Here is a 13,299-nt window from a genome sequence, read left to right as displayed (position 1 = left end):
CTCCCTATGTACTACAGTTACCAGTATGTAAATAAACAACACTAACACTTCCTAATTCTTGGCAGTAGTTTCAAAAGTAGAAAAAAAAATTGAGAACAAAGTAGTGCTACATGCTTCATAGTTATTGCATGTTTTGGGTCTCAAAGGATACATTTCACCGTGCACTGGCTGCTGGTTATCTGCTTGTCTACTTAGACCCAGTCATGCCAATGGACCCAAGTTCCAGGAGGAATAATGCCATATACTCAGCGTATCAAGTGGGTGGGTGAAGGATATCCATTCTTTGACTAGGGAGTTTTCATTCTTTAAAATTTTACATTTTTCAGGAATCAGTCCAAGTTCTCAGGTCTAAAATCCTTCTTTGGGATAATTTCAAACAAGTTACCTTTTTCCCTTGAAGTAAGAGAAATTTCTGTGTAATAATGGGGCATCACATATATTAGCTCACCCCTTTATGAAACACATAGAGAAGTATACAATACAAACACAATGATACAAATACAAAAGTATGATATACAGAAGTGAATAATAATAATTGCTGCCTTACGCTTCACTCTCTGACAATGGTCCTTGGGCCTTCTTTCTGGAAAGAAACTTTGAGCTAATGTCTACAATGTATTAGTGTGGGGCTGTTTCTATGTTACTGGTTTATAGTGGTAGAAGGGGAACAGTTGCCAGTTGTTGTTGTTGTCGTTCCCTAGACTGTCTGTCCGAGCAGTCCCGTCTCCCCAAGGAATGCCATAGCCGAAACTGGGTTTTCCCACAAATCCTTTATAGAGTGTATGTTGTGTTGTTTGCATGCATGATTGTGTATAATGCAGTCTTCCATTATGTGTTGTATGGTATGGGGTGAAGTGTTACATCCTGGGCAGCTGTTCACAACGCGGTCATCCAGCCTCTTCTGGTAGCTTAGAAGTGCTGGGTGGTGACTGCACCGCAGTCTGGCCAAGTGGACTCTGTCCTTTCGTGGGAGAGAGGATTCAGAAGGGTGGATATCAGGGGGTCTGGCATGCAGCAGTGTGTTGTCTTTCAGTGTGTTAATGGAGCGGTGAGTGATATGATTATGAATATGTTTCCGGAGGCTGGTATTTGGTGGTTGTGGAGGAAGAGAAGAGAGTATCTGTGCGTGATAAAGGTCTTTGGGTGTTGTTTTAATGTTTCTTGGTGTGTGTGGGTGTTCTGCTATGTAGTGTAGCGGGTGTGATGTGTTTGTGGTGGCTGCAGCAAGTGTTTGTGTGCCTCTCATGTCGAGGTGGTCCTTGACTTTGAGGACTTTTGTTTCATGGTGTAAATGGTCTGTAGGTGTTGTATTTGTGCAGCCTGTAATTTTTTTTAGGGCTTTGTTTTGTATGATTTGAAGGGTGTTGTGGTGTGTCTCACTGAGATTAGGAGCCCATGCAGGACTCGCATAATTCATCACTGAGCGTATGCATTGTTTGTATATTGTTATAATAGTTTCTTTGTTTTGTCCAAATGTTGTTCCAGTGATTGACTTAAGTGCGTTAAGTCTGGGTGTGCATTTGTTTTTTATGTTTGTGATGTGTTGTTTGAAAGACATGGATGTATCGTATGTTACACAAAGAATTTTCGGTGTGTTTGTGTGTGGTATTAGAGTGTTGTTGATGTAGAGATGAGGTATGTATTTGTGTTCTTTTGTCCAGTTGGTGAGAAGTGTTGCTGTAGATTTGGTTGGAGCTATTTTGAGTCTGTTTGTGATGAACCATGTGTTGAGTGTATCAAGGTATGGCTGGATTATTTCTGCAGCTTTGTCTGTGTTACGATGTGTGCATGTGATTGTTATGTCGTCTGCGTAGGAAGAGATTTGTATTTCTGAGGTGTCTGGCGTGGGTAAGTCATGCATGTATAGATTAAATAGTGTGGGGGATAGAACTGAGCCCTGTGGTACTCCGTTCTTAATGTTTCTGATGTGCGATGATTGGCCATTATATGACACGTAAGCATTCCTACCTGCCAGATAATTGGCCAGCCATCTTTTGGTGTTATTGTGCATGTCTGTGTTATATATTTTATTTGTTAGGTTGTGGTGGGGGATAGCATCAAAAGCTTTACTAATGTCTAATGTTATAAGAAGTGTTCTTTGGTGGGGCCTATCTGAATTGATGCCATCTAAAATTCTTTGTGTGAGGGTTATCAGAAGAGTGTTTGTGGAGTGTAGTGGCCTAAAACCGTGTTGTGAGTCAGCAAGGGGAATATGTGGTGTGACAAGTTTAAGTATTAGGCGTTCAATGACTTTAGAGGGGGTGCAGAGAAGTGTGATTGGGCAGTGTGATGTTGGGATTGTTGGGTCTTAGTTCGGATTTGGAATGGTGATTATTTTACCATGCTTCCAGATGTCGGGTATAGTGTTGTGTGAATAGCTGTAGTTTGCAATGTTTGTGAGTGCGTGTGTACCTTGTGGTCCAATGTGTTTTAGGTGGATGTTGCTTATGTTATCAGGGCCACAGGCAGATGAGTGCTTGAGATTATGTATTATGAGTTTTGTCTGACTGTCTATGAAGGGTGTATAGTCTGAGTCTGTGGGAAAGTTTTTCTTACGTCGAATGGTGCGTCAGTCGTCAGGGTGAGAAGTGAGATGGCTTGTCTGTGCAAAATGACGTATGAGTGCGTTTGCTTGTTGTCTGTTTGAGGGTAGATTATCTGTTGTTGTGATTATTGCTGCATGAGAGCGTGTAGTGTTACTGTTGGATAGTGTAATGCTGTTGAGTGTTTTGTACAATTTGCTGGTGTTTGTTTTGTGATCAAGTGTATTGATAAAGTTTTGCCAATTTTGTGTTTTTTGTTCATGTATTTTAATGGCAATCACAGTGTTTAGTGTTTGTATTTGGTCTGCTATGTTTTGAGGGATAGGTGTGGGGGTATCGTGTTTAAGTGTGTCACGTTGTCTGATGAGGCCTTGGATTTCTGGTGTGAAGTTGGGGTTGTGTGATTTTCTGTTGCCTCTAGGGATGTATCTCTTGTCTGCATTTTGTATGATTGTATTAAAAGTGTGCACAGCATTGTTTATGTTTGTGATTGGTGTACTGTTAAGTGTTTCAAAATGTTGTTCTGTCTCTTCAGTAAAAGCTTCCCAGTTAGCTCTCTTGTAATTGGTGTAAGTGTGTCTGTGGCCAACTGGGGTGCATCTTGTTTTGGTGGTGATGATGATTGGAAGGTGGTCAGAGCCAAGGGTTCCGACCACTCTCCATGATGTTGTTGGGGTTAGGCAGGGGGAGCAAAAGGTGATATCAGGAGAGGAGGGAGTGTAGAGGGCTTGGTGTGGGATATGTGTATGATTATGTGTGTTGTTCATGATAGTCAATGAGTCAAACTGAGTCTGTATATCAAGCCCTCTGTCTGTGTCAGGGTTGTCGACATACCAGGCAGACGACTTGGCGTTGAAGTCTCCACCCATGATCAGGTTGGGGATTGAGGCTAGTTGGCTAAAATGAGGCCTGAAGGTGTCTGGAACTGTGGAACAGTTGTCAGACCTCCTTGTGTGAAAGAGTTGGAGGAAATATTCCAAGTTGACAAAGAAAGTTCCAGGACCCAGTCCAAAGACTAAGCATCAGTCTTTCAGGGCTGCACCTCTAAACGGAAGTAAAGATGTTGATGGTTTACAGACAGATGACTGGGAGATGACCGATATCTATCTCATAGAACCATTTCATGCAGGTACCCATTATTGGTCCCTATAGAAGTGAAGAGCATCCAAAGTATACTAATAATATATTGATGAGAAAAATCTTAATCCTGTAAAGAACTTGATAAGTATACTGGGATACATTAGACTTTTTAATGGAAAACCCTCCATAGCAGGCATTTCTGTATGGTACTACCATAGTTACTAGGAAGAAAACTAAGTACAGTATATACACACACACACACACACACACACACACATATATATATATATATATACAAAGGTCTGTAAACTTTAATCACAAATAAGTCATTGCTTAGGATTGTTACCTCAACTGGAGAGATTCCAGGGTTGAGTTTTGTTGTTTTTTGAGTTTGTTTCCACCACTCTGACCTGGTGACATAGGAACAGTCCCACATTACAACACATAAGTCCAAATAAGAGATCTATGGGAGGTTCTGAGGATCATTGCCAGCCACTTAGTGAAACTCATGCAGCCCATACACGATCAATTGTGTTGCGCGGTTTCGTTGTCAGTACTCTGAGTTGACAGTTGGATTGACCGTGTATGGGCGATATATCGCCCATACACGGTCAATTTGGTTGTGGGTTCGGAGTGTTGACGGTGAGATTGCGCAGTGTAGTTGATCGTGTATGGGCCACTTCAGACAACAATTGACTGATTAATTGTCAGCAATGTTGTGGCAAAATGGCTGGATCAGTTCACATATAATTTTCAGAAAAGGTAAGCAATGGTTCCACTATTATTAGGTTTTAAGAGTACAGTATTGGCTGCTTGTTATTGTGGCAAAGTCGCATGCAGTTGATACTTTAGGGACTACATGGGGTGCCCCTATGGACCAGAGCCACACATCATTTTGTCTATGATAGAGGAAAACTCTGTTCATAGAGAAATGATGACACTTTTATACTATGACTGTCCCTCCGTTATGCTCTCCTGTACCATTTCTCTGAGCATTCTTTTTCTGTGATGGGGGAATTCCCTGTGGTGGGGGAAAAGAATACTGCCACCAAGTATTCCCACTTGGATCGTAAGAGGCGAGAAGAAAGGGACGGGGAGTGGGACTAGGCATCCTTCTCCTTGTAGCCCCACAGGGCACATTCCTAAACAAAAAAGAGAAGGCATAAGAGGGTCTGGAAGTTCTCGGACCAGCACCCTAAGGTTTGGGTCTTTTAATGTGCGTGGATGTGGTACAGATGAGAGTAAAAGGGAAGAGATAGGTAGTATGTTTGTGAGAAGAAAGATGGATGTGTTGGCTTTGAGTGAAACTAAGTTGAAAGGGAAGGGTGAGTGTAAGTTTGGGAGTGTAAGTGGGAGGTTGTCAGGAGTGAAGAGAGGGCGAGGGAGGGAAGGGGTGGCTATTCTAGTAAGTGAAGAGATAGGTAAACGAGTAGTGGAGTGGAAGGAGGTTTCCTCAAGGATAATGTGGATGAAGGTGAAACTGGGAAGGGAGATGTGGGTCTTTGTAAGTGCATATGGGCCTGGCAGTGAGAAGAGTGTAGAAGAAAGGGAGGCCTTTTGGATAGATTTAAATGAGTGCATAGAGGATTTAGGAAGAAATGTCAATGTAATAGTACTGGGGGACCTGAATGCTAGGGTAGGAAATGGTCCAATTGATGGAGTGGTTGGGAAATGTGGAGTTCCAGGAAAGAATCGTAGTGGAGAGTTGATGGTGGAAATGTGTCTAGAAAGAGAGTTGATGATAGCAAATACAGTGTTTCGGAAGAAAGTCAAGCATAAGTACACATGGGAGAGGGTGGTGGAGGGAAGGGTGGTAGATAGAGTGCTAATGGATTATGTAGTGGTAAATAGGATTATGATAGGAAGAGTTAAGGATGTACATGTGCTAAGGGGAGAGGGTGGGGGAATATCAGATCATTTTTTGGTGGAAGGTAAGTTGAGAGTGGAGGATAGATGGAGAAAGAGGAAAGGGACAAAAGGTAGGGAGGTTCTTAGAGTGAACTCTTTGAATGAAAAGGAAAAGGAGAAGGAGTACGGAAAGAAGCTGAAGGAGGAGTGGGAGGGAGTAAAGGATAGAGTAGAGCTGGGTGTGGAGGAGGAATGGGGATGGTTCAAGGAGGGAGTCATAAAGTGTGCAAGGATGGTGTGTGGAACAAGAAGGACAGGGGGAAATAGAAGAAAGGGTAGTGAATGGTGGGATGAGGAAACAAAGAAGGTTGTAGAAGAGAAGAAGCGAGCTTTCACAGATTGGTTACAAAATAGGACGAGGGAGTCATATGAGAAGTACAAAGAAAAGAAAAGAGAAGTAAAGCGAAAGGTAAAGGTTGCAAAGAGGAGAGCAGATGTGAAATGGGGTAAGAGTATGACAGAAAATTTTGAAAGTAATAAAAAGATGTTTTGGAGAGAAATTAAGAGAGGAAGAGGAGGCGAATCAAGCAGAAAAGAAAAGGTAAAAGGTGCAGATGGAGAGATGATAATGGAAGAGAAGGCAGTAAGGGGAAGATGGGCAGAATATTTTAGGGAGTTGCTAAATGTGATGGAGGATAGGGAAGGAAAGATAGCTGCAGTGGGAAATGCGAAGAAAATGACCATGATGAGTGAGGAAAATGGAGGAGAAATAAGGAAGGAAGAGGTGAAGGCAGTTGTTAAGATGATGAAAGCAGGTAAGGCACCTGGTCTGGATGGATGCCATGCAAAATGTCTGAAAAAGGGAGGTACAGTGATGGTGGACTGGCTGGTGAGGTTATTTAATGTTTGCTGGAGAGAGGGTAGAGTGCAGGAGGACTGGAGGAGTGCCTGTATAGTTCCTCTTTACAAGGGAAAAGGGGACAAGTGTAAATGTAGTAGTTTCAGAGGGATTAGCTTGTTAAGTGTAGTTGGGAAGGCTTATGGGAGGATCTTGATTGAGAGGATTAGGAGAGGAACAGAAGGAGTAATTGGTGAGGAACAGTGTGGATTTAGGACAGGTAGAGGTTGTGTAGATCAGATCTTTGTGGTAAGACAGATATGTGAGAAAGCTATAGGAAAGGGGAAGGATGTTGTTTTGGCTTTTATGGATCCGGAAAAGGCTTAAGATAGGGTAGACAGAAAGGCACTGTGGGAGGTTATGCAGATATACGGGATAGGAGGAAAGCTTCTGGGAGCTGTCAAGAGTTTTATGAGAGTAGTAGAGCTTGTGTCAGGATTGGAAATGGAGAGAGTGAGTGGTTCGAGGTAAAGGTGGGACTTCGTCAAGGATGCGTTATGTCGCCCTGGCTGTTCAACTTATACATGGATGGGGTGGTGCGAGAGGTAAATGCAAGGGTAGTGGGCAAGGGATTGGAGATGGTTAAAGAAAATGGAGAAAAGTGGGAGGTGACCAGCTGTTGTTGGGTACGACACTGCGCTTGTGGCAGGATCGGAGGAGGGATTGAGGAAGTTGGTGGCAGAGTTTGGGAGAGTATGTGATAGAAGAAAGCTAAAGATAAATGTGGGTAAAAGTAAGGTGATGAGATGTACAAGGGGTGAAAATGGCAGTAGACTGGAAGTGAGCATTAAGGGAGAGCGACTGGAGGAAGTGGATAGTTTTAGATACTTGGGTGCAAATGTGGCAGGAAAAGGTGGAGTGAAGGTGGAGGTAGAATGTAGATTGAGAGAAGCGACTAAATGCCTTGGTGGATTAAAGAGTGTAATGAGGAATAGACATTTGGGAATGGATGCTAAGAGGAGACTGTATGAAGGAGTGATTGTGCCAACAGCACTGTATGGGGCAGAAACATGGAACATAAAAGAGGAAGAGAGAAGGAGTTTGAATGTGTTTGAGATGAGGTGTCTGAGAAGTATGATGGGGGTTACTAGGCTAGATAGAGTGAGAAATGAGGAGGTGAGGAGGAGAACGGGTGGAAAAGGAGCTGGGAGATAGGGTTGATGAAAGAATATTAGGATGGTTTGGACACATGGAAAGAATGAGTGAAGAAAGACTAGTAAAAGAGGTATGGAAGGCAGATGTGGAGGGAGTGAACATGAGGGGACGTCCTAGGATGAGGTGGATGGATGGGGTGAAGGGGGCTTTGAGGAAGAGGGGAATGTCTGTTGAGGAAGGACGGGAGAGGACAGAAGACAGGGGTAAATGGAGAATGGTTGTATATGGATGATGTTGTGATTGCATGAGGTGGAATGGGCAGGGGGGTGGGGGGTGAGGTAGTATGTGTGAGCAAAAGTTGACACAGCCCAAAGGGATTTCTCCCCGTCCCCTCCTTTTATGCAATGGGGGGAAGGAGAGGGGGGGGGTCGCCGATTTAATGAAGCCGCCTTGCTGTGGATGTGCTGTGTCTTGCAACACTGCTTCTGACCCAGGGCAGTGGACAAGGTGCAGGGATGACCCGTCATCCAGGAGGTGCTCAGATAAGAGGGAGGGTGGAGGGGTGTGGAGTGTATTCAGGGATGGAATGGGTGGAAATGATTTTATCCCTTTCCCTTTTTGGCTACCTCTCTTGTAAGGGGGAAAAAGCCTTGGTATATGTATGTATGTATGTATATATATATATATATATATATATATACATGGTCAGGATGTAATTGCAAACTGGATATTGAAAGAATGCATAGAGGAGTTGACAGACAAAATATATAATATGATTAAATACTCGCTCAGAGAAGGAGAGGTACCACAGGACTGGAAAAATGCAAATATTGTACCAATATATAAAGGAGGGAGCAAGAAAAATCCAACCAACTACAGACCAGTCTCCCTAACAAGCACAATAGCAAAAATATGTGAAAAAGTTATCAAACATCTGGAAGAAAAAAATATACTGAATATACGGAAAGGAAGATCATGTATAACAAACCTGATCTGCTTCTATTCGAGATTAATAGAAATAATACAAGAAAGGGATGGATAGGCAGACTGTGCCTTTCTAGACCTACAAAAAGCATTTGATAAAGTACCACACAAAAAACTATTAAGAAAAATAGAATCAATAGGTGACATTAACCCATTCAACTCCGATGACAAGATGTCTTGTCATTTGGTCAAATAAAACAAAAAATCATAAAACACCAAAATGTTTGATCAAACACCAGAAAAATATTACGTCAGTCCTCGCTTCGCTCGTAGCGAAGCGAGGACTGACGTCATATTTTTCTGGTGTTTGATCAAACATTTTGGTGTTTTATGATTTTTTGTTTTATTTGACCAAATGACAAGACATCTTGTCATCGGAGTTGAATGGGTTAAAGGAAAATTATTGGAATGGATGGAACCCTTCCTGACTGTGAGAAAAATGAGGGTAGTAATTAGAGACAAATACTCGAATTAGGAAGAAATGATAAGTGGTGTCCTGCAAGGTTTGGTATTGGCTCCAATCATGTTTGCCATATATATAAATGACATGGATGAAGGAGTGGAGTGTTATATGAATTTCTTCACAAATGACACAAAAATACTAAAGAAAAGAGGAGGATTGTGAATTATTACACTTAGACCTAGACAAAATCTGGAAATGGACTCAAAATATAAATTGGAGATATTGGATGACCCTACTGGATACAAAAAAAAAAAAAAAAGTATATACAATTACTATCTTTGTGATAAAATTTACTTTTCTGTGAAAAAATATTGTAAATACTTAAATACTTATATATAAACTATTAAGGGAAGGGATTTTATAAGCTATTGCTTCCGCTCTCTCCTTTTCAATAAATTCATATTCATATTTACCTAGTTGTGGATGCGCTGTGTCTGGCGACACTGCTTCTGACCCAGGGCAGTGGACAAGGTGCAGGGATGACCCGTCATCCAGGAGGTGCTAAGATAAGAGGGAGGGTGGAGGGGTGTGGAGTGTATTCAGGGATGGAATGGGTGGGAATGATTTTATGCCTTTTCCTTTTTGGCTACCTCCCTTGTAAGGGCGAAAAAGCCTTGGTATATGTATGTATGTAGTTGTAAATATAAATATTAATTTACCTAGTTGCATTTTGCGGAAAGGGGAGCTACATTTGTGGCGCCCCACCTTTGTATCTCGCAGTGTCTAGTTTGCTCTTAAACTCATGAATGGTTTTTGTGCACATTATTTCATTGTCCAGTTGGTTCCAAGTGTCCACCACTCTATGTGGAAAACGGTTTTTCTTCAGATCTCTTCTGTTGCTGTGTTTTTTTATTTTCTTTCCATGTCCTCTGGTGTATGTATATATGTGCATCTTCAACATGCAAATGTAATGTATAATATTTTGTTGAATAAAATGTTACAATGAATTGAAATGAAAATGTATGGTGTTTGCACACACTATTGTTTCATCCAATTTGTTCCAGACATCCACCAGTCTCTGAGGATTTTTTTTTCAGATCTTTTCTATAACTATCCTTCTTGAGTTTCTTTTCATGTCCACTTGTTTTTCTTCTATCCCACTTTAATAAGTCTTCTCTGTCAAGGACTTCCATACCTTTCATGATTCTGTAAATTGCCAATAGATTGCCTTTTTATTCTTTGTTCCAGGGTTGGTAGTTCCAGTTTAGACAATCTTTGCTCATATGTCAATTTTGAAAGTGTTGGGGCCATCTTTGTCATTGCTCTTTGAATTCTTTCTATTTTTTTTATATTCTTTTTTGTACTGCGTACTCCAATCTTGGTCTTATCAGTGTGACTAGTATTTTATTTATCATTACCTCATCCAAGTAATTAAAAGTAATCTTTATTGACCTTAGTAGCTTGTAGGTTTCTCCGACTATTTTGTATATCTGCTTGTCTGGGGACATGTCTTTGGTGATGATTACTCCTAGGTCAAGATTAGCATATGTTGTCAAGATTAGCAAACCCAGCATTTAGAAAATATTACTATAAAATTCAACCTTGTATTCTTTTATAACCTCCTGTAAAATATCCTAATTAACTTAACCTAACTTTGCCTAACCAAATTTAGTTAAACAAGGATAAATCTTACAATAATATTCTAAAATTTTTGGGTTTGCTAATTATGACAAGCTCCCTTTAATCACTATCCACTTCCACTACTGGGAACAATAACAAGTATTTGCTTATGGTGATCCTGCAAGATGAACCTCAAACCTACCTGTTTTGAAAACCCATTAAACTCCTTACCACCATCAGGGAGTGCACCCCTGAGGGGTTGACACTTGGTCCCTGGACTGGGCCTAAGATCTCTCTATAGATTTTCAGCTGTATTTTTTACACCTTTTCACACAAGTAGGTAAATACATGAAGAGCTGATCACCTGCAACTGCTCCCCTTTTCCTACTACTTTTAGCTGGTGACAATGATACAGTCCCACACCAATACAGCATTAATAACAGTCCAAAGATTCTTCCCAGAGATCTTTGGGAGGGCCTAAGGACTGTTGCCAGCCACTGTGTGGCTAAAAGGTTTTCCACTTAGTGAAACTTAAGGCAACAATTATTGTTCTTATTATTATCATCCACTAGAACCAGTATGTGGACATGTTTTCAGATGAGCAAGTCCTCAGTTGAAAAAATTGGCAGTCCCATATTATCTAAAAATAAAACCTATAATGCCATTTAGGTTATATACCAATTAGAAAATAGCAGAATTAGTAGGTTAAAATCAAGTGCTAGTAACATATCTTCTATAGAAATACAGTTCTGTTTACTGACTAAATGGGCACTTTTAACATGATGAAGAAAAATGGCAGGGGCTCAAGTACACTAAGCCTCTCCAACTGTGCACACCCCTGGCTTGAAAAAATACACATGAAAGCTTTACACATCTATCCGTCACAGTTAATATTGTACATGTTCTACTACTTCTGCAATGTCAAAGATTTAAAGGACTGGCAAATCTGGTATGATAATATGCCCATTAACTGACACAATGGTCCTAATTATTTTTCACAATGTACATATGTATGTATGTAATAATGGTTTCCTTCCCTTTATATAGTAAGAAGGGTGGTTGAGTCAAACCACTAACTCAAACCAAAAGAACCATTCAACCACTCCTCCCACCTCAGTATTTCAATATGAAGCACTTAAGAAACCAAATCCTGACTACAGGCTATATGGGAATAAGTAGTGTTTTATACAATGAATGTTCAAGTAAAATAAGAAATGTATTCTAAAATTAATTTACCCTCTCTGAGAGCTGATTATCATATGTAGATTTTTTAAGAGATAACTTACATTTTGACAAAGCTGTGAGCTCAGGTGGTATTCATCCTCATTGTCCTCATACCAATAAGCAAGCAAGTCAAGACAGAGCTCATGTGCTTCACTACTGGCAACAGCATATTTGCCACACAGACTTGCTAATGCTGCTAAAAGCCCAGATGATACAGCATAAATCTGTCCCTTCATGCTTGGGCCATTTGGAAAGAGTATCTTCTCTTACAAAATCTGTAAATAAAAAAATATATGTATTCTTTTATAAAAACAATTATTGACAAGTTAAATGTCAATACATTCCATATCAAGTCTTTTGTTAATATCTTCCTTGGAGAGAAGGTTACATGATGAATAAAATAGCTGGGCAGGTGAAAGAATAAAGAATAAGGGTATGTTTCTATATAGTTAGTATTTGTTGTAGTACAACAGAAGCAGTTGTATTAAAAGGATGATAATGAGAAAAAAGACAATGAAAACCAGGGGGAACAGTTGCTGGTACTCAGCTCACCTACTGTGAAAAGCTGGGGAAACAGTCAAAACTGACACAGAGAGATCCTGGGCATGGTCTGGAGTGGGTAGGTCAAACACCACCAGAGGCGCCACCGTCGATGACAAGCACAATAGCGCGTCATTTTATGCGCACGCCATGCAAACAGCCAAATTTACATACCGCCAGAAATTTCATTCATACAAATGTTATGCAAGTGTATTCACTACGATCGTAGTAAATTTCAAACAATTACATCATCAGTTACATGTCGGTACATAAAAACATAAGATAAACATGGCGGCTTGCATTCAGCAGTAAAATTGGTTTATGTTTCAGCGTAAAAAATGAGCTAAATAAATTCAGTGTTTTGGCAACTAACCAAAATAAACGAAAACTACTAGTCTCGCAGATTATTCTAATACCAAAATAAAGGCAGCGTGTTACGGTAGAGCTGAGAAATCGGTGGTACTGATTAGTTTTATTTTTATCGGGTCGGATTATCGGATAACAACGTCAACATCCATCCCGCCATCATATCTATCACTGGCGGTATGGATCAAACTTCACTCTATTAAGTTTCTTAATATTATGTTATTAGTGTAATAGACATATAGTTGAATTATTTGAACTATTTTCTTTAAAATGTGTGATTTTCATGTAATTTGATCAAAGAGAAGTTACGTTTTTATCCTCCGTAATATTACGGACCACAGCTACGATTCGTCCTGCCCGCTATCTATGATCACTGGTGGTATGGATCAAACTACACTACTAAGTTTGTTACTATTGTGTTATTAGTGTAATAGCTTGCATATAGTTGAATTATTCAAACTATCTTCTTTAAAATGTGTGATTTTCATGTAATTTGATGGTATTCATAGCTGTGATGGGTAATTTTGCAGAGGATAGAAATGTAATTCTATGATCAAATTACATGGAAATCACACATCTTAAAGAAAATAGGTCAAATAATGCAACCATATGCTAAATTTCTATATAAAATTGTGCCTGTCAGTAAAAACCGTCATTGTTTACGTTTGGTCGGCGATTAGTCAGACCGCACGTTTCGG

The 13,299-nt window shown here is 40.3% G+C and overlaps 1 protein-coding gene across 3 annotated transcripts in view; it reads right to left on the bottom strand.

The window, feature by feature from the left end:
- The window catches only part of LOC143026984 (transmembrane protein 42), a 52,421-nt gene that overhangs the window by 17,077 nt on the left and 22,045 nt on the right, over window positions 1–13,299 (bottom strand). For all 3 annotated transcript variants that reach the window (XM_076187787.1, XM_076187785.1, XM_076187786.1), the window contains exon 2: window positions 11,758–11,970. In XM_076187787.1, the coding sequence (XP_076043902.1) occupies window positions 11,758–11,931 (174 nt within the window). In that variant the 5' untranslated portion in view covers window positions 11,932–11,970. The remainder of the gene's footprint in view (window positions 1–11,757; window positions 11,971–13,299) is intronic.

This window comes from Oratosquilla oratoria, chromosome 7 (assembly GCF_046742065.1).
Source record: "Oratosquilla oratoria isolate Oo_2021 chromosome 7, ASM4674206v1, whole genome shotgun sequence".
Classification (NCBI taxonomy): domain Eukaryota; kingdom Metazoa; phylum Arthropoda; class Malacostraca; order Stomatopoda; family Squillidae; genus Oratosquilla; species Oratosquilla oratoria.
Note: the sequence above shows the minus strand (reverse complement) of the source record. Positions and strands in the feature narration are given on the sequence as shown.